At 35.9% G+C, this 22,835-nt stretch overlaps 1 protein-coding gene across 2 annotated transcripts in view; it reads right to left on the bottom strand.

Moving 5' to 3' along the window:
- LOC131165918 (DEAD-box ATP-dependent RNA helicase 8) overlaps positions 1-21,970 on the bottom strand; it is a 41,458-nt gene extending 19,488 nt beyond the window's left edge. The window contains exons 1-2 of one of the 2 annotated variants that reach the window (XR_009139692.1): positions 21,289-21,923; positions 13,359-13,419 (exon numbers count right to left, since the gene is read on the bottom strand). Coding sequence is in view for 1 of the 2 variants with exons in the window: in XM_058124097.1 (XP_057980080.1) it covers positions 13,359-13,419; positions 21,289-21,575 (348 nt within the window). In the remaining variant the exon portion in view is untranslated. Of the gene's footprint in view, positions 1-13,358; positions 13,420-21,288 lie in introns of both variants that reach the window. The other variant, XM_058124097.1, reaches the window with a different exon arrangement.
- Positions 21,971-22,835: the final 865 nt, after the last annotated feature.

Below are 22,835 nucleotides of genomic sequence, written 5' to 3'. Positions count from 1 at the left end.
GAAAAACCATCAATTAATTTAAATTAATATTAATTTAATTAATAATATTATTTTAACATAAATTAATATGATAATCATATGTTATAAATATGTATTAAGAACAAGATTATTATTAATCAAAAATAATATTTTATTTCATTATTTAATAAAAATATTTAAATATTATTAAAAATAATAGATAAAATAATTATTAATTGAATCGTTAATTAATAATTAATCAAATATTATTTTATTAAGCATTATAACCAATTAATTATTAATAAAATATAATTAAATTCTGGAATGAATATAAAGAACCATCTATAAATTTAAATTAATATTAAATAAATTAAAATTTTTAATTTAGTTATTAATACTATTTTTAACATAAATTAATGTGATAATCATACGTTACAAATATACATTAATAACAAGATTATTGTTAATTAATAAATAATATTATATTACTTTTTAGTTAATAGAAAATATTAAAATTTTAATCAGAAAATTAATATAATTATAAATTAATTTTTTAATTATAAAAAATTTAAATTTTTTATTTAAATATATTTAAAAATGCATACCAGTTATTACAATTCAATTCTGGATTGAAAAAGAATTATTTATTAATTTAAATTAAAACTAAATAAATCAAAATCTAAAATTTAATTAATAATATTATTTTTACCATAATTTAATATAATAGTAATATGATATAAATATACATTAATAACGAGATTATTATTAATTAAAAATAACAATCTTATATTATTTTTTAATAGAAAATATTTCAATTTTAATTATAAATAATTAAGATAATTATTAATGAAATCGTTAATTAAAAATATTAATATTTGTAATTTAAAATATATTTAAAAATAATCTTAGAGTACCCTATAATAAAAGTAAGTGTCTAAATAGCACTTATTTTAAACACAACCAAACACCACTAATAACTTATAGCACTTTTCTAGTTCACTTATTATCAGCACTTATTAAATTTAGCACTTTTTCTGAGAAGTACTTCTACATAAGTGGTTATAAACAATCCCTAATCCCTAAGGCCTTCCCTCTAATACACTTTTCAAAACCCCAAAATTTCACCAACAAAAAACATAGAAATTGAAGCCATCGGCTCAAATAAGAAACCAAAGCATTCCAAAGATATCTCGCCACCCAGCAAGGTAGAAAAAGATGCACATTAGACTCTTTGGACTCATGAAACATCATACAAACATCTGTATAGAGGGCCTAATATGGAATCCTTGTATATAGCAAGTTATTCATATTAATTCTGTTGAGAGTTGGAGTGCAAATGAGAGCTCAAATCTTGAAATGAATCTTTACTTGCCAAACAGCTTTATTCAGGGGAAGGAGTAGGATTTGAAACCTTTAGAAGATGAGTAAAGAAAGACTAAGAGGATAAAGACCCAAAAAAACCCCCTACCCAAACCCAAAAATCACCCCTCATAGTAAGAACAAAAGAATCCAACACACCCAATAACGAAGTAAACTCTAACAACCTCTCTTTTGTTGACTTTTGAAGAAACGGAAGTCCAATGAAAGAGAGACCGGTCCGAACTCTGAAAAGAAAAAAGTTGAAATTGTTACATTATGAACGATACATGATCAAAAAAGGCCAGGCACCATCAGCTCCAGCAGAATCACCCACCCAAATTTCCTCCCAAAGAAGCTATTACCATTACCCATGTTAAAACGAGTAAAGAGGGAAATACACAAAGGCAACATGGACCAGCGACTCGTGCCAGAAACATTGTAACTTCCTTTAGTATCCCACTCATTCCAATGAATAGTCCACGCTTTTATTACCTGGTGCCATAACCTCTTCCATAACCACTTTCCATACTTCCTTTAATATCCCACTCATTCCAATGAATTCCACACTTATATTACCTCGTGCCATAACCTCTTCCATAACCACTTTCCATTTAAAGATATGTTTTTGAATACCACTTTACTAAGCTCCAATGCCCACTTTCCCCTCATTTTAGGTCATCTAACCACATCCCAGCTAACAAAGTGATTCCTCATATTCTCCCATGAACCAGAACAAAAGGAAATCTCTCATAAGTCTCTTCAAAGTCCCTGCCACCCTTGCGGGGATTCTAAAAAAGGATAAAATATATATAAAGACACGTGAAATGGAAATGCTAATAAGTGTGATCCTACCCCCAGTGATAAATAAGCCCTCTTCCAGACCTCTAGTCCCCTTCCCATTCTTTCAAATATTAGATCCCAAAAAGCTGCATGCAAAGCATTACCTCCTGAAGGAAGACCAAGATACGATAAAGGCCAAGCCGAAGATTCATAACCAGCTAGGGACTTGAAACCCTCTAAGTCACCACTACTCAGATTAATACCAGCCAGCCCACTTTTGGACAAATTTATTGTTAACCGCAGAATCACCTCTAAAAGTCTTAACATGAGGACCTTGCAGAATCTCCTAACACAAAAAGAGTATCACCAACAAACTGACGAAAAGACATCTCAACCTCCTCCCTCCCAACAATAAAACCCTAATCCACCCAAGACCTTGAGCATGAGAAATCAACCTACTCAGCCCATCAATCACCAAAGAGAATAAAAAATGAGACAAAGGATCTACTTGCCTTAACCTCGAGAATCCCTAAACCAGTCCCTAGGCTGACCATTAACAATCACTAACATAATAGTTGAGCTAAGTCACCCTCTTCTCCAATACCTCCACCCTGCTCTAAAGCCATTTCTTATGCATCACATTATCAAGAAAGCCCAAATTCACCATGTCATGGGCTTCTACGAAATTCAGTTTTAAAACTACATCCTTTTTACCCCTCCTTGCATCCTCAACCGCATCATTTGCCACCACAAATGCATCTGAAATATGTACTATAACAAAAGCAGGCCATCTTCATCATATCCCCCAACACCTCCCTAAGTTTCTTAGACAAAATCAATCTTAAAACCTCTTAAACACTGGCACCACCAAACTAATCATCCCAAACTCCTTCACCCTCCCCAAACTCTCCTTCCAAGGAATAAGGCTATAAGGGTTGAGTACACACTAATTCCCACCACCCTGAGACTCCCCAAAAGCCCTCAGATATCATCTTGCAACACCTTCCAACTATATTAAAAGAAAGCCATCATAAAACCATCGAGTCCCGGTGTTTCATATCAAATACAGAACTCATTTCCTCTATTTCAAAAGGCCACTCCATCCAACTAGCAAAATCCTCCTCAGTGGGACTCCAATCAAGACCCTCCACCATCAACCTATTCTTGCAGTCATCAACTCATAGCAACTGCTAAGAATGTGTTATCTCATCTCCAATCTGCTAGTGATCCCAATCTCCTTGAATCTAACTCCAATCCCTCAAATATAATGTTCCCTCCTCTCAATAGCCACCCTGTGAAACAAACCCAAATTACAATTCCCTTCCTTCACCCACTTGACCCTTGATTTTTGACACCAACTCCTTCCCTCATCAACGGCATGGTTATTCAGGTTGCTTCCCCCCCCACCCCAACCCCAAGCCACAATCCAGATCAAATATACCAGTTCAATGGACAATTGTGTCCTGGATCAATGGGGGTCAATATCCAAATTAGTTAACCATTTTCATATAAAAATCAGATGAAAATGTCAAGAAGTTTCAAAACAAGTTGTAAAAAAATTTTCAAACTGAGCTGTGCTTGAACCTTGAATTTAGAACCCTAGAAGGCTAGAACAGACATGATATCGCTGCCACAAAACTGTGGAGAAGCCTGTGATGGTGAGAGAATAGAGCTTCCCTGCTACTGTTAAGCCTGAGACAGCAAGAGATGAGGGCTCCGGCTTCCTGCTGCTGGCGAGCTACAACGGTCAATGGATTCCATTTAAACAAGTTGAGAGAGTAAGCGAGAACTGTTTTGACTCTCGAGTGAACAAGGAATTAAACAACAATACGACCCCCCCCCCCCCCAAAACCCTACCTCAGGTTTACAATAGTGGAAAAGGAATGCCAACGTTTTCTCATCACTTAAGTACTTATGAATGTTATTTTTTTTCGGACAAATTTGTTTACTTAGTATAATATTATCATTAAAAATTAATACTGCAAAATATATTAAAAGAAATAAATTAAGTTGCTAATTATCGCTCATTTATAATTTATACAATTTAATTAAGAATAATATTGATGTAGTTATATTTCTCTCATTGAAATTTTGCAATAAATATATAAAATTCGTAAAAAAAATTGTAGTTGTTAAAAGGGCAGCCCGGTGCACAAATATATTTAGTGTAATAAATATATTTTTTACTCAGGTGTGAATATTATTGATAATAAGTAAATAATTCAAAACATACCATGTCTAACATAGTGGTTCAAGAGTAACAGACCTGAAATGGCATACCAACTGTCTTAACCCCCCTTCCCCCAGAGAACCACATATATCTTAAGTAGAGTACATACCACAACCCAAAACGCACCACATTCCAGGTACTATGATCAAGAGAACCTCCAGCTCAGTACAAAACTGAATCCTCCAAACTCTACCCTTCTCCCCCTATAACCCACACTCCTTTAGCCTATCTAACCCAACAATATCAGAAAAAAAAATATTACCTTTTTGCTCTCTAATATCCTGAGCACCTCTTTGTTCCACTGCTTCAGCATATTTTTTACAAACATCAATTTTCTCATCACTTTAAAGGTAACACAAAATTACATCAGTGCTGCTTGTCAATCCCTTTGAATATCAGACAGCCACAAAACCCCAAAGAATGTGCCAAAAAGAAGCAAAAATATAAACTTTCTCCCAAAACAAATGTCAAGAAGTCTTCTTATCCTTGAAAGAAACACAAGAAAAAATGCCCAAAAAGAAGTAAGCTCATCAACCTCCCTATCATTGAGACTCCTAACGAAATGGAGATCCCAAGAAAAGACGCCCCCTGTGAAAAATGGAAAGACTCCAGCGCACCCAATAAAGAAGTAAGCTCATCAACCTCTCTATCATTGAGACTCCTAAAGAAATGGAGATCTCAAAAAAAGTGCCTCCCTCCCCACCTTCTGAAAAATAGAAAGCAGAAAGTGGTGTGTTATGATCAGGAAAAAAAAAAAAAAATTCTAAACAAATGTGGCATCAACTGCTCCATCCTCCCAGAACCATATTTTATCACCATTACCCACTTTTAGACGAGTACAAGGAATTCTGAGACAGCTTCTCATCTTCTTTTGCACTCTGAATTTTCTTGGAGGATTTGGAATATGCTTTTTCGGTAATTTTGGAGAGAGCTGGATTTGCCCTTTTTCGGTTGGTGAACTGTTTAGCTATTTCTTTCAAAGAATTTGGTAGGAGAAAGGACAAAGCAGTCCCATGGAAGTGTGGAATATTTGCAGTTTATGCGGGTTATTGTTGGAGGCCGTAATGCAAAGATATTCAATGGGAAGAAATTAAATTGGGTGCTGGTTTGGGAAAAATTCAGTATTTGGCCTCACTGTGGTGCGCTGGATTGGGTTTTTTCGGAGGAATCAGTTTCCACGAGTTACATAGAGATTGGAGGAACATTTTGGAATGCTGATTTTTTTTTGGGTATATTTTTTTTCTGGATAGTTCCAGGCTTTTTTGGAGATGTCTCATCTCACTCGTGTAAATTCTCTTCCTATTAATGAAATATTCTTTTTCTATCAGGGAAAAAAAAAAACTTCCAGGTTGTAAGGGTATGTTGCCACTCATCCCATCCATTCTGATGAATTTCTTACTTGCTCTTAGTAAACTAATGCCATAAGAATTAGACTCTATAGAATCCTCCATGACCATTTTCCAATTAAAGAGATTTTCTTAGAAACCACATTGCCAAGCCCCAGTCGCCCCCTCATATTAAGGTCTCCAAACCACCTCTTTGCTGGGCAAAGTGAACCCTCTCATCCTCAAAACCAGAGCGTAAGAAATCCCCCATAATTCTCTCCAGGGTCCCAGCCACTCTAGTAGGATTTCTAAAAAGGGCTAAAAATAAAAGGAAATTTTGCAGAAGGAGGCAGTAACAAGAGTGATCTTATTATTAACCCACCCCCAAAAGCAATCTTCCAAACTCCTAATCTCCTCCCTAATATTTTCCTTCTTTTTTCCCCTTTAATAGAAAAATAAGAAGATTTCATTAAAATATCATGAACGTACAAAAAGCATCCGACAACAGATACCCCATATAGGATGACCAGAATATGATAAAGGCCAAGCCAAGGAGTCGCAGCAAACTAGAAATCCAAAGCTCTCCAACTCCCTACTACAAAAAATAATACCCATCACTGTTAGACAAATTTATCTTCAGCCCAGAAATCTTCTCAAAAATTCTTAACAAAGTAAGGACCTTGCAGAACTTCTTAACACTATTTTCAAGGGGGAAATATAGTATCATCCACAAACTGTAAATGAGACACCTCCACCACCTCATGCCAAACCAAATGACCAGTAATCACCCCAATATCCCAAGCATGAAGAACCATCCCACTCATACCATCCTCCACCAGAGTAAACAAAAAAGGTGATAACAGATCCCCTACTCTTAAACCACAAGAAACCCTAAACCAATCCCTAGGTTGACCATTAACAATCATTAAAGTGTTAGTGGAACTAAGGCACCCTCTAATCCAATTACACCACAATGTTCTTACACAACTTATTATCAAGGAAGCCCCAATAAGATGTGATGGGCTTTTCAAAATCCAATTTAAAAACCATGCCCTTCTTTCCCCTCCCCCTCACATCCTCAATTACCACATTAGCCCTGCCCGAGACACTGAAACCAAGTCCTAGTTGCTTCATTAATAATCACAGATAAAGAATCTAAAGACAAAGAACCCCTTATCCAACCTTCCATTTCATCCTATGGACCTGGTACTCCAAAACCCTGCTCAAAAAATTCCAATTCACTCAGTCATAGGCTTTCTCAAAACCAAACTTAGCAACCAATGTTTTTAAAGGTGCTCATGAGGCATTCCCTGAAGCGAGGCACAAGCAATTCAACACGTACTGCTCTTTAAGTCTTTTTCTCAGGCATACACATCTCAGGATCAGCACTGCTATTTTTTTATTTTTAAAGTTTACAAAACATACTTATGGTTTAAAGGGTGGATGAGCGCTTCTAGATCCTTTGACAACCTGACCCTCATCAAAACTTCCATGAGGTTTCAGCTTCTTCAATTGCTTCGTATTCTTGATGAGGCCTTTCAGTTTCAAGAAAAACACATGGATCTGGATGTTGCTTGAGTGTGCTTCAAGCAAAGTAAGTATCCTAAAGGTCTTCAATTCTCTAATCAATGGATGGTTGAAGGAAATCATCACGAAAGCTAATAGAAAATTGCACTGTGGTAACTAATTGACAGGGGAGTTAAGAGAAATTATGAGAGATAAATGTAGAAAACTCGAGAAATATTAGCTCTAGATTAGTATGTCACCTTGTTTTATTTTTACTGAGTGAGAAGGCAACCAACAGACCGGAGTTATGTGAGGACATAAAATCTTTACTGCCCCTCGTAGACAGGCAGGTAGCTGCATCACTGCAGTCTATGGGCAATGATACCTTTAGTCCTAACACTAGTCATTACTTCCCTATTCATATCCTTATGACATCATAAATAGATTTTATAGTAGATTTCCTATGCATGAAAACAAATTCAGTTTTTGAGACCCTTGTTTCTAAACTCCATAGTAGGCAACCTTACCTTACATTTTTGCAAGAAGCTGTTACACGCCTAGGCTCCCCTTCAGTTTTTATTATCGTGTTAAATAAATTAGTTAACCAATCATATAATTTTGTTATAGCTTTGACATTTCCAAACTTTAATTGGGATGTTTTCTGATACTATAACTTTTCCATTTTTCATCTTTTTTAATGCAAACTTAACTTCATTAATCTAATTTTGCAAATAAATCTCATATGTTTAGCATTTTCCTTGTTCGTCATTACTAAGTTTAACCTTTCTACTTGATTTTCAATAAATATCTTATTAATGTAACTTGTCATCTTTCTTTTATCTCTTCTTTAACCAAGACAATATCATTCTTATTTTTTTTTATACATTTTACATTGCCTAAGCACATGCTCTTTCTCTCTCTAGCTCTAGCAAGTTTTAATATGATTTTCTCCTCCTTTTGTATCTAATCTAGCATGCAAATTATTTTATGATCTATGTTTGGCTTCAATTAACGACCTTTTTTTTCAATGTATTTTTCAATTTTTTTCATGCTTCTACATTTTTTTCATTGTTTTTGATAACAAAAGAAGATATTTCATTAATAGGAAAAGAATTTGCAATGAGGAGAATAAAAAATCTTCCATCACAGCACTAGAAGGAGCTGAAGAAAAACTAAAAATACAAATAAAGACTAGGAAAAATCAAATCAAGATTCCTTCAATCTCACTGAACTTCCGTAAAGCTAACTCCCTATAGCACGCAAAAAACCAATGCACCACAAGGAGCCAAGTATAGATTCTTTTACCAAGCTAGCTGCCAATTCAGTTTTTCCCCGAAAAACATCTGAGCATTAGGCACAAACCACAAACCCCACAAAATTGCAAAAATAACACATTTTTAAAGTGCAATAGTGTCCTTCTTCCTTCGTACAAAACCTTCAAAAGAAATAGTCAACAGTTCCTCCACCAATGTTGGGCAAACCCAATTTTCACCGAACACACCAAATACCTTACTCCAGACTATCCAAGAAAAATCAGAGTGTAAAAAAAGATGAGATGCCATTTCCGAATTCAAATAATAGAGCACACACACATCTGGAGATAAAGCCTACAAGGATCTCCTCATTTGCAACAGGTTATTAGTAATAATTTTATTAATCACAAGTAGCCAAATGAAAACCTTAATTTTTGTTGAAGCTTTGACTTTTGACATAAATGTATATAAAGGAAAAAAGAGTTGGAGTAGATCAAAAACTCAAAAAATGGTTTTATAAGAAAACAACCAGAATGATCCAAAGATGAAGAATGAGCATCCCTATCTGAAGAAAGATAACAATTATTCAATAATGACAACATAGAAGAAAGTTCCATTAGCTCTCTATCATTTAAATATCTTCTAAAATGAAAGTTCCAAGAAACCAAAAAGCTAACAGAATCAACCGCAAAGAAGAAAAACATTCTATTTTGCTCTGAACTCAACCAGAAGAGACTAGGAAAGATGTGGGTGGAACATCATTTCCCAAGCATGAGTCTTTCCAAAAGCGAATCCCAATACCTCTCCCCACCACAAATTTGATGTGAGGAGTGAATAAGGAATAAATTTGAGAAAGAGATCTTCATGGATTCTCCAAGCAAACTAACACTGGTATCCCACCCATTCTCACCCAACCCATACTTACATCTAATCACACTCTAAAAGGAATGATCTTGTAGCCTGTAGGGGAAATTCTGCCATGTTTTATACCAAATTCCTTTTATCTTTGTGACTTTCTGAATATAATGATCCCACCATCAACTTTCTTTACTATTCAAGAATCTTCCTCTTGATTCACCTAAAATTTTTTTGGCTATCTTTTTAATAGAACTAGTTATCCTACTCCAATGAGTGTAGAGCTTGATTTTTTTTTTTTTTTTTCTAGACTAGTTTTTTGTTTCAAAATTCACACTACAAAATTTATTATTTATCTTAATGAATTTAATATTATTTTTTGTCTGTATTATTTTTTTTAATTTTAAAATAAAAATTAAATTCTCATAAGGCTAACGCTTTATCACCCCAGGGCTGATGCCTCACCTCATCAGGGATAAAATGCCCCACCTTTGCCTTTAAAAGCGTTGTTTAAAATCAAGCCTTTCACATTCCTTCTCCCAACGTCCTCAACAACACCATTTGCCACTACAGCAACATCTAGAATCTGCCTACCACTGGCTATGCAGTCTAAAACTCTAGATATCATGGAATCTAACGCCTCTGACAACCTATCAGTAAGAACCTTAGCAATGATCTCATAAACACTGGTGGCTTAGAACTAATAAGTCATAAATCTTTCAATCTAATAGAGCAATCATTTCTAATCACAGAAGTAATTTAAGGAGAATTAATACTTTTACCAATCAACCTAGTAACATAATATTTCTCAAAGACTTTCAAAAGATCAGTATGGACCACATCCCAGCAATCCTGAAAGAACACCAAACTGAAACCATCATAAGGATGATAAGCTTAAATACTTTTTGATAACAAAAAAATTCATTGAAACAAGAAGAGATTACAGAGGAATAGGATGGGGCATCCTCCTAAAAAACAATAATAAAAAGGAAAAAAAAAAATCAGAAACAAAGAGATTTAAAGAGTTACATCAATGCTGCCTTCCACTTCCTATGGATATGAGACGGAGAGAGGCCCTCGAAAACCCCAAAAGAGTAAGACCAAAAGGATGCAGAAAAAGGAACTTTCTCCCAAATCAAGCTCGAAGGAGTCTCATTCCTCTTGCCATCTTCAAAGCCAACAAGGAGAAGAGGAAGGCTTTGAATCCCATTCCTCTCACCATATTTTGGTGTGCTTGGAAAGAAAGAAGAGAGCCTTCAAAGACTCAATTACTCCGCTTCATTTTGCAAAGAGCAGTAGATTGCTGATGTTTCCAGCTGAATGATCATAATGTAATTCTTGATGTATGTGACATTCTGCAGAGTTGCTGACTTTTTGTATCTCAAGTTGGCATCCCCTTGATGCCCAGCTAATAGAAGTTTCTGTTTATTGATCCAAAAAACCAAAAAACAAAAATTCTAGCATTACTTTCAAGCCAGAGTGTCCACAAAATAACAAAAAACTACACAAATCCAGACTCCAGATATTTGTCCTTTTCTATCCTTTCCAAAACCCCAATATTTGACCTCTTAGAACTCATGAACAGACTGGAGTCTGGAGCCACACAAACCTCACCAAAACAGAACAGATTTTTCCACAAACACCTCACAAGCTCACAATGCCTGTCTTAATAACTTTGAAAATCTTCCTTCATGGTTCTTGGACGCACATCCTTTTTTTAATACAAAAAGAAGAGATTTCATCAAAGAAGAAAAAAGACACAAAAAGGAGGATAAGAAATCCTCCTAGGAAGAAAAGAAAACAGAAAACAAAATATTACAATCAAAATAGCAAAGCCTGCCAACCTCGCTGAAACCACATCTTACCATTCATAATTTCACAATTTGTTTATTAGATTTGATGCAATCAAACCACATCTCAAAGAACTCCCTCACCCACCCCCTGAGGGATCGTCTTAAGAAGGGGAGAGGGGCAAAAAAGCCACCCCATTTCTTCAGTACACTCACTCCCTGCAGTTAATTAGCTCTATCACCAAGACATGGCTCATGCCTACCACTATAAAGAGGATTCCTTGAAATAGAACAGCAAATCGGTCATATTTTCTATCCCAAACTATCTTTTACCAATTTTCTCTCTCTCCTGATCGTTTTTTTTTTAAATTACAAAAGTTACCCTTGCTAGAAACCAAAAGCACTAACTGCTACAGAAGCCCCAAAGCTAGTCTAACTTGTGGGATTCTTTGGAACCACTTGTGGAGAAGTAATTTTCTGAAAAAGAGATGAGCCCCATTTGGAATTTATTGAAAAATAATACTTATTATGAAAAGTGCCTAAATTAACTACTTGTATCAATAAGAAGTGTTTGATATTTTAATTAAAAATTTTATTTCATTTGTTAATTATTCCATGTTTAAAATTGTCAATTTAATTATTATTTTAAAATTAAAATTAAAATTCTAGTTGTTAATTAAAAATATTAAAATGTCAATTAACATAAATATTTATTAAATTACTAATTAGAAAATAATTAAATTTTCGTTTGATATTTTAATTAAAAATTATTAATTTGTTAATTAGACCATATTTAAAAATTGTTATTAAAACTTTAAATTTTTTTTATTTTTTAGGTAAAAATATTAAAATTCTAATTAACATATTCACTGTTAATTAGAAAATAATTAAAATTTCAATTAAAAATATTAATTACATATTAATAAAAAATTTAGTTTATTTTATAATATTATTGTTAGAATTATTTAATATTCATACATTATTTTTGTGTTATCCACTATAATATTATTGTATGATAAAATCATACAGCATTTGTAATGAAAATGACTACTCAGACAACAATTAGTTTATAAGTATCTATAATCAATACTTTTTTTGAAATGCAACCAAACAGTACTTATAACTTTGAGTACTTTTTCAGTTAAATACTTCTTAATCAGTACTTATCTAAGTAAGTGCTTTTTACAGAAAAAGTACTTTTCTATAGTGGGGTTCCAAACCATCCCTCAATATAATAAGAGTTGAAAATAAGTGCCAAATTGGACATGCGCCGAAAGTCATAAGTAAAAATAAGTGTAAATAGTAAGTGTTAATTAAAAGAGAGGTGTTCGGATACTCACTTTTATTATAAGTGTCGTATGAATATATATTATCACATTAATAATATTATTACAGTTTGAAATATAGTGATCATAAGTTCATAACAAAACAATATATATTATTTTCACATCAATATTTTTAATTAACATTATTAATATTTTTTAATTAACAAAATATTCATGTTAATAAACATTTTTAATATTTTCCGTTAAAGAATATAATATATGGATATATTTTCTAATTAACGATAATTTTATTGTTAATTTATATTTATAAGTACTAGTTTTATTATATTTTTATATTTCATCATTAATTAAAAATTAGGGATAGTATACAATTATTTGTTTATGCTAATAATGTTACTTAAATTAACATTTTTAATTATTATTTTCTGATATACTTCATCATTACTCTTTCTAGATTAATTATTAAAAAATATTATCAGATATTGGGAGATTATCTGCTTTCATTCCAGATCCAAAAATGCAAGGTTGCTTAGAAATGGAGGCAATGATGACACGAGGAGGACAAGGCAGGTAAGGGCCAAGAGAAGAGGAAGAGGAGGTGGCAACGCAATGAGGAGGCCAGCACAGAGTAGGATGCGGCAGTGCAAATGTGAGGAAGAGCACACTGGTTATCAATCTGCCAGCTATCCAGGAGGGAGGGAGAGGAGAGAAGGCAGCACAGCGGTACAAAAAGGAGGAGCGAGGAAGAGCTCTACAGAGACAAGGAGAACAAGTTTGGGGCTTTCCCTGCATATAAGCCAGAGAGAGGGAGAGAGGACATTGTAGGAAATAACAAGATTGCCACTGCCTACATCTATAGTACTTACTTAAAAGGGGGCAAAAATCCATCAAGAACTGCTTCTCAAAATCCACTTAAAAGTTCTTCAAAAATTAGTTCTAAAAACTTTTGCAATACATACTTGTCTTCAGCGTCACAAACATAGCACATACAATGGCCCATCACATAACAATCATACCTCTGTCTTGTAGCGTGTATCAGGTGGTGGTATCTTTAACCGTGCCTTCCAATCTTGTGAACTACAGCAAAAACCAAGAAAAATAATAATTCATGTCACATGTAAGCCACGACACCAAAAGCAAAAATATTTTGCACAAACAAAGATCTCTGAGATTCTTATAATAAAGAAAATGATAATATAATAATGTTATATTACCATGGATAGCCATGTTATTTGCATGCCAAAAAGACATTGGCACAAAAACTTTCAATTTGAAAGGTTTGAAAACAAAGGATAATTCACTATTTAGGAACAAGAAGAAAACAAATGGTGGCAGTTCACGAATTCATTCCAATGATATAGCCTAAAAATCGATCATCCACAAAAGCAACCAGAACAGTGAAAGCAAGCGCATATAATGATTATTTTGGTGTATTTTAAAAAGTGTGAATTTCATTTAAGGGAATCAAGGGTAAGAATGTAAACAGTTCAATATGGTTCAGTTTTGACTAATATCAAAAACTAAATCTAACAGCTCAGTTTTTATAAATAATGAATCGCTACCAAACTGAAACTAACAGTTTTTTCATACGATAACAAACAGTTCAATGAGTTCAATTTTTAATTCGGTATGTAAGAAGCCCAGTAAAAGCTACTTCAAATAATTCTTTTGAACAAAATTCAAAAACTAAAAATCATGGAATGAGACTCTTGACAAGAGCCCAAGTATGAGGGCCAAAATAGAGGCCTAGAAGCACAAATGTGCAGCAAACAAAGACGCGCCCAGGCTTTTAGAGATGGATGGGAGGCTGACCCTCTCCTCTATCTTTCGAATGGATTTGTCCCATGCAACGGAGTGAGCTCATCAGGATGTACCTTCCTAATCCCCAAGATAACTTCAACCCCCCCCTCTCTTCCTCCTCCTCATACAATGCACCACCCAATCACCATTCTCCACATCAAGAATGATAGGAAAAGTTGTGCCCCCCCCTCTTCTCTAGTTTTATAAAGGGGATTCTCCCTTTGGCGTCATCTTTCAAAAATATCAAATTTATCCCTATAACTACCAATGATTATTCCAAAATACTCCTTTAACCACCCACAACTATCCCAAAATACCCTTACAATTATGTCAAATTTATCCCTATAATTACTCGTAATTATTCCAAAATACCCAATAACTATCTACAACTATTCCAAAATGCCCTTGTACTATTTAATTTTTTATTATTTTTATAATTTTTTAATTTTTTAAAAAATAGAAAGTTGTGGAGCACGCACATGGTACGTGCCTGTGGTGTCATGGGCTGAATATTTCACACCTTTGTGAATGGACCGCTAAAGTCCTCTTGTTTAACTAGCTAGCCTAGCGTTTACCACAATTCACCAACAAAATACTTTCATTGTCATTCAAGCAAATATAAGCAAAAGCAATAAGCAACTTATGAAAGCAATGGCTTGGCACTTAAGCTGTAAACATTGAAGCAAAATAATTCATTATCAACACTTCCGTTAACAATGTGTGTCTAGTGAAGGAGGCAAGTAGGCTAAACACGTTGACAATAGCTAGTGAGTTTTACAAGTTGATGAACACTCACCCTTCCCTAAGAGCTTTCTATGTTATTCTCACTCGGGCAATAAGAGACATCAATATGACCGAGGAGTCATACTCTCCTTTTTAGCCTAGGAAAAAACTATCTTTGAAAAATAACCCAACACTAGTATTTACATGATGGAAACTCATCCCAAACACACGAAACAAGCGATCACAGGCAAGTATGACGCCCTGAACAAGCTCAGCTAGTGACACTCCCCCACTTATGTGGTCGATGTCCTCATAGACTTTAAAGCTAGGTACACTTCAACTTTTTCCATGAATGGTTGCATATCTTCCACAGAAACCTAGTTGATTTCTTCGTCGCCAAGACCTTTCCACTTCACTAAGAAGTCGCGCCGCTTCTTCCTTAAGGATGTGAACTCTATGTCTGCAAGGATGTCTTCAACTTCTCGTCTGTCGGGTTGCACTATCTTCAATTATGCTTTGGTTGACTAACTTTTGCTTGGATCTTCGGTGTCGGCGTTGAACGGCTTGAGGCAGCTAACGTGAAACACAGGATGCACTTTCATCCAAGTCGGAGGGTCAATTCTGTAAGAGGCCTTCCCGACTTCGGCCAAGATGGAGACTGGCGCTTCATATTTACGAAGTAGTCTCCTATCTCGTCCCCATAGTGACCTGATCTATTCAGGATTGGGGTTAACAAGAACCAAGTCACCTACGTTGAAGTGTTGAAATCTTCTTCCCTAATCTACCCACTTATTCATCCGCTTAGAAGCTTTCTCTAGGTAGGCCCAGGCATTCTCAGCATTCCGTCTCCATTCTTTGGTGAAAATGTACACTTTGGGACTCTTTCCTCTGTACGGCTCATCCACTGTGTGAGGTAACAACAGCTGCTGGCCTGTAACAAGCTTAAAAAACTCTTGTTGGTTGTTGAGCTCTTATGGGCATTAAAACGGAATTGAGCCACATCAAGTAAGTCCACCCAATTCTTCTAGTTGGCGTTGACGAAATGGCGCAAGTGCTCTTCTAGTAGCCTATTGAATCTCTCTATTTGTCCCTCAATTTGTGGATGGTAGCTCGAAAAGATGTCAAGTTGTGAACTGAGGATTCAGAAAAATTCTGTTCAAAAGTTGTCAGTGAATCTTGAGTCTTGGTCACTAACAATATCTTGGGAAACATCCCAATACTTCACAATATTCTTGAAGAATAGTTGTGTTGTCTCCTCTGCCGAACAGTACTTTGGTGCAGGTATAAACGTATCGTACTTCGAAAACCTATCTATAACCACAAATATGACCATGCATCTCCCACTCTGGGTAGGTTGGTGATGAAGTCCAGTGAGACACTTTCCCACGGTCTAGATTGTACTAATAGGGGCTCCAAAAGCCCTGCAATCTTCTTCCACTCCACCTTGTCTTGTTGGCAAGTGCGACAAGTCTAGGTATAATCAACCACATCATCACGCATGTGTGGCCAATAATACCTTTACTTTAGTAATGCCAAAGTGCGCTGTCATCTTGGATGTCCGGCCCACATTGTATCATAACACTCTCTCAACATTGTCTTCATCAGCAATCTGTCTTCCATCTAGAATTAACATGATTTCCCCTCTTCGGTCAACTTCATGAGGTCTGCGCAACTAGATCTTTGGCTAAATTCTCTTTGATGTGCTCTCGCATTGTCGTGGTAACAATACTAATAGTCAAGTGTGTTACCACATGCAACGCCGCTAACTCGGCCTTCCTACTCAGTGCATCAGCAACTTGGTTCAAGCGCTATGCCTTGTGCTACAACAAGAAATCAAATTCTATCAAGAATTCTTGCCACCGGCCTTGCTTGGGTGTCAACTTCGGCTATGTGAAGAAGTGGCTAACACCCGAGCTATCCATTTTTACCACAAACCTTGACTCAAGTAAGTAATGTCGCCACATGCAGAGACAATGTATCATCGCTAGCATCCAATTCTCCTGAGTTGTGTACTTCTGTTCTGCTTCACTAAGCTTACGGCTCTCATACGCAAAACGATGTCCCTCTTGTAACAAGACTCCTCCAAAGGCATAGTCTGATACATCTGTTTGCACCTCGAAAGGTTTCATAATGTTCGAAAGAGCAAGTACCAGATCTCTCATCATGGCATACTTCAAGTCATCAAAGGCTCCCTAACACTTTCCTGTCCAGATCCACCCCTAACCCTTCTTCAGTAGTTCTTTCAAAGGAGCAATTCTCCTTAAGCACCCCTCTACGAACTTCTTGCAATAGTTGGCAGGACCAAGAAAGGAACACAACTCCTTCACTGTCGTTGGGATCTTCCATTCTTTACTTGCCCTCATCTTCTCCATATCCATCCTAATATGACCTTACTCAATCACATGACCAAGGAATTTGATGCTCCGCTGAGCGAAAGAGCACTTCTCTTTCTTCACATATAGATTGTTCTCCTTCGTCCTATCAAACACCTTCCATAAATCATCTTTACGTTCCTCCAGAGTGGAACTGTAGACAACAATATCATCCAAGTACACCATGACAAACTTGTCAAGGTACTCACGAAATACCTGGTTCATCGAGGTACAAAATGTCGCAGGCACATTTGTCAACCCAAATGGCATCACCAAGAATTCATATGCCCTATACAAAGTCACACAAGTTGTTTTTGGCTCATCCCCATCAACGATTCTCACCTAATAGTATCCCAACGTCAAGTCGAGTTTAGTGAAGTACTTGGCATGACTTGGCTGATCAAACAGATCGCCAATCAACGAAATAGGATACTTGGTGTGCTTTGTCACCTTGTTGAGAGCGCGGTAGTCCACACACATCGGCATGCTCCCATCATGTTTCCTCTAAAACAACACTGGTGCTCCGAACAAATAATCAAGTTGTTTTCTCACTCCATCGAAATTTTCGTACTTTTGGTTTCGAAATTTGAGTCGAAATCAAAATTTAAGACCTTGCATTTAACAACTCTATGCCACAGGGAAGAAGCCTCTAGGGGAAAGAACTAAAGCCAATTGACCAAGAGAGCAGTGTTTCTAGAAACCAAGTCCCAAGGCCCAAACCACTGTCCCTTTTAGACCTACACACAACCTCCCAACTCACCATATGATCCCTGAAATTCCCTAACCCTGACCACAGGAAATCTCTCATGGTTTTCTCAATCTTGCTAGCAACCCCAATAGGATTCTTAAAAATATAAAGAAAATACAGCAGTATATTAAAAAGACAAGCCTAAATGGGAGTAATTCTACCCCCGAGAGAAAAAAAAAAGCACCCTTCCACCCATCTAAATGCTTAGCCACCCTCTCCACAACTGGTCCCAAAAGCGTACAAATCTAGGATTGCCCCCCAAAGGGACACCTAAATGGGACAATGGCCAATCCAGCACATTGCCCCATGAAGACAGCTCCCTAACACACTCATCGGACACATTAATAGCAGCAATCCCACTCTTCCCAAAGTTAATCTTAAGCCCAAAAAGTCTCAAAAACATGGAGACAACTCAAAATGTTCACCTCGTCTAATCCCCCTCGAAGTCTAAACCAAAAGGACTCACCATTCACTAAACCGAAGAGGTCACATTAGACATACAGCCCCTCATCCACCAATGCCACCTCTCCCCAAAGCCCTTTTTGTCACAAAATCTTATCCAAGAAATTCCAACTCACTCTATCCTGGGCTTTCTCAAAATCTATTTTAAAGATAAGCCTCTCCTTCCTTCTTCACCAAATACCCTCTTCTACCTCATTAGCAATCAAATGGCATCTGCAATCAGTTCCCCCCACCCCCCCAAAACACGAATGCACTTCGAGCCTTAGTAATACTCTTATCAAGCCCAGCACTCAACATATTAACTAGTACTTTAGTGATAATTTTATAAACATTAGAAACTAGACTAATAGCTCTATAATCAGTGATCTTGATAGGCCTACTTTTCTTCTACCATTTTCTTATTGATTTCCATTTTGAATGGTTTCCTTCTTTATTTAGAGATCCCCCAGCTCTGCTCAGAGTCATATTTAGCAACAACTACCCTCCTCCACAGCTGATCATTCTCTGGCATGAACCTCCAAAGCCATTTCCTAAGGACGGCCTCCTAGTTGAACATGGTAAGAGATTGTATAATATACCATGAATTGTGCATATCTTATACCTAATGGGTTGTGTATAGTTAAAAATAAATATGAGAGTTTTTTCATACAAATAACCAGAGAATTTTCATTCCCAATAAGTTTTGACAAAATGCGTCCTTTTTTTAATCTTTCTTACTCCAAAATAGCAAATTATTGCCAAGGGGGACTGATCCCCAAGAAGATTTTAAAAATAATGAAAAGAAGTAGATTGAGTATTAAAAGAGTTGAATTGCATCATGTATGGCAATGTGCCTGCAACCACAGCAAGAGTAAAGGAAAAAGCCACCACCAAATTAGAAGTACAACAGCAGAAGTGCTCTCACCATGATTCATAGAATGTTTGCTCTCACTTGTTCTTACATTGTCCCTTCTCTTGGGGTCTTTTGGAATAATTTGTTTCGAATATCTGGTGAAGATTGGGTGTGCCCTGCTCTTTGCAGTGTTTTTTCTACTAACATGTTTGAAGGTTTTGGTAAGAGGAAAGAGAATAAATTTTTGTGGCAATGCACTGTTTTGGCTAATATTTGGTGAATTAGGCTGGAATGAAATGCTAGTCTTTAACTCTTTAATGATGTTGCCACCTCTAGAAGTATGCTTTGGAGCATAGTGGTCTTTCCTTGTGGCCCTTTGGTGCTTGCCAAATGGATTCTTTAGTCATGTTCTTTTGAAGATTTGCAACACTACTTTATTGGATGTTTGTCGCATTTTCTTCTTTTTGTTTTTTAGCTGATCTCCGTTTGTGATGGGAGGATATCTTGTTTTCCCTGGTTATGTCTTTTCCACTTCTCTTTATTGTACTTTTTTCCCCCATTAATACAACTATTTGTGTGTGTGTGTGTGTGGAGGGGGAGGGGGAGGGGGTACGTATTACAACACTTGCATTATATCATGCATTGTGATGTGCTTGAAACCACAGCAAAGGGTATAGGAAAACTCCACCATCAAATTAGAATTACAGCATGTGGAAGTGCTCTCACAATAATCCAAAGCCCCAAAGCATTTACAGGACTTAACCTATCCAGGAATATGAAATCCAACAAAATTCCACCATATATAAGAATTGGGTACCTAAGTAGAATAAAAAGCCTAGTGTCCAATAATAAAATGTACACCAACACATCTGTCCCAAAACTGTGTCTATTTAGGTAAGTTTTGGTTTAGAATTTTGGATTCAGATATCGCAATAGAGGTTTCATACAACCACATTGAATTTGAGCAATATAACAGGGGACAGGACAAATTTGTTTTACTTATTATTTGACATTGATATATTAATTCTTTTCCCGCCAAAAATTAAGCTACATGCAAATGAATTCAGTCATTCAGATACTCCAAGACAGAATACCAAAATGTATGACAACAATAATTCTACCAATCTTGTTCAAAGAACCACTAATAATTCCGCTCAATTGTGTAACAACCTTCTTGTTTTTGTACTTCGGCTGGCATCCCTTGGTGCCTCTTAATAAATTTTGTTCCCATTACAGCTTTACTTAACTCGAAAAAAAAATGCACAAATTATTTCCATTGAACAATAAACATTTTTGAAATCCAGGCCGCCCCTTCCTTCCTCCCCAAAATGATGGGGGGAAATTCAAAACAAAATGCCCCCGTGATCACTGTTTGCCTGAAACAACCAAAATCATGTCGATACAACTGAAAACCTGGGATTCTCCCATGGCCTTATACAGCTAGATCACCCTCCCAATTCTGAAAATTTGGTTCTATGCTTGTGCCTGCTGACTCATGCATCCTACTCCTGAGGGTGACTATGAAATACCAAGTTTATCAACTAGTCCAAAGAACACCCCCAAATAACTCCACAGTAATCCACACAACAACAAATTATGTGATCTCTCTCCCGTGTTCCCTAAAATCAGGCAAAACCCTGCACACAATGACTCCAGAAACTTCAAGTTTAACAAGCGTCCCAACTTCTACTATCACAAAAAGAAAAATTATATACCTACCCTAAAATCGTCAATCCAAGCACCACAACAATAATAGATAAGAACATTGCCGAAAAACTTGTACGAAAATTCAAAAATAAAAACTTGTAATTTACAATCTTACAATATTGTCCAAAGAAACCCAGGCAAGGAACTATTAAACTAATTTGAGCCGATAAATTGTCATTCCTCCAACTGAAAACCGCACAAAACGTCTCTTTTTTTCCCTACACAGTAACTAAGATGCAACTGAAAATTTTCCTTTCATTTTTAAATACCAAACAGCAGCCAGAGCAAAGAAAATCCCCTACCTCGAGTCAACGGCCACGGACTGCACCGTCTTCTCAACCTCGTCAACACTGGACTCTGCCCCAACCTGGTTCCTCCTCAGCCACTGTTGCTGATACTGATGCTGCTGCTGCTGCTGCTGCTGCTGCTGCTGCTGCTGCTGATGATGATGATGATGATGGTTCTGCAGCATACTCCTCTGCACGTACTGCTGCTGATGACCTCTCGCTTGAAAATTAGGGTTATAATTCATGCCTCCACCGCGGCCGCCGCCGCCGATCCCCGGAGGGTACCTGCCTCTTGTGTTCATCACAGAGATTGCACAAAAACCTAATCCGAGGAAATGAAACCGATACACAAAGCTACGGAAGCAGGAAAATTAGTGCTATTTACACACGGTGAACTTGAGCAAAATCGTGGACATTAAAAGAGCCACTGTATTGCGACCGGTGAGGAACAGAGAGAGATCGAAGACGAAGCAGAGAGAGGGAGAGGAAGAGGGAGAAGGAGAGAGAGAGAGGGAGAGGGAGAGAGAGAGATGGGGGTTTCGAGGAAACACACAAAATTGCTACCTAGGGCGTCAAAGTGTGATTGCTCAATTTGTCAAGTGACCTCCAATGTTCAATTAAATTCAATCAGGGCCCCTTCTTTTTGGCAATGCAACTTCCCTCCCTTTTTCTCTTGGATTAAAGTTGAACCTATTTTGTCATTAGTGTGAATGAGACAATTTCAATATAAATATAGAATTTATACTTAGTGAATTAAGTTGATAAAAGACAATTTAAAAATTGGTCAATAATGAATTCTTTGGTATTTGTTTAGATGAATAAAATTAAACATAATTTTTGAAGTCTTGTAATATTTAATATCGCCTCTCAGCTTCCATAAAAAATATCAATATATATCAGGGCAAGAAATGGGATCGTGAAGTTTGTAGGATTTGAGCCAAATTATAATATGATTAAATTCATAGGGTCATGTGTAGATAGTTCAACATAACCATAAAAAAAAAAAAAAAAAAAAAATTTATTCCATTCAATACATGAAGAAATTTTGAAAAAAAAATTATAAAAATAAAATCATTTATAACATATTTTGAACTTAATGTTATTTTTGTCTAAGACTTGTCCATAGGTATATTTTAGGTTACAATATAATTTTATTCGAATATGATCAACTCAATTCGTTAAAATATCACATCATTTTTCAAAATATTTTAGGAAAAATAGTGAAAGAGTTTTTAATACACTCAAAATAATCTTACTATATATTTTTTACCTCATAGATATAACAAAAATACGCATTTTTTTAATAAATTATTGGTATTTTATAGTTTTATTTCCAAGAAAAATGCTTATAATAAAACATTTGCCAAATTAATTTTAATCTCAATTGTGAACTTGTTTCGAGATTGATCTTAGTTGATATTTCAATAATCAAGGTTGGACATATATCTTTTTTTACTAGTGAGCATTTGACATATTATTATTACTTCCAAGCGTAAGGAAGGTACTATAAATATAAATAATTTTCCTACTAGCTTAAATTGAAGTTTAGCCCCTTTTTTTCA

Source organism: Malania oleifera, chromosome 10 (genome assembly GCF_029873635.1).
Source record: "Malania oleifera isolate guangnan ecotype guangnan chromosome 10, ASM2987363v1, whole genome shotgun sequence".
Lineage (NCBI taxonomy): Eukaryota > Viridiplantae > Streptophyta > Magnoliopsida > Santalales > Ximeniaceae > Malania > Malania oleifera.
The sequence above is the reverse complement of the archived record's forward strand: the minus strand, read 5'-3'. Positions and strand labels throughout refer to the sequence as shown.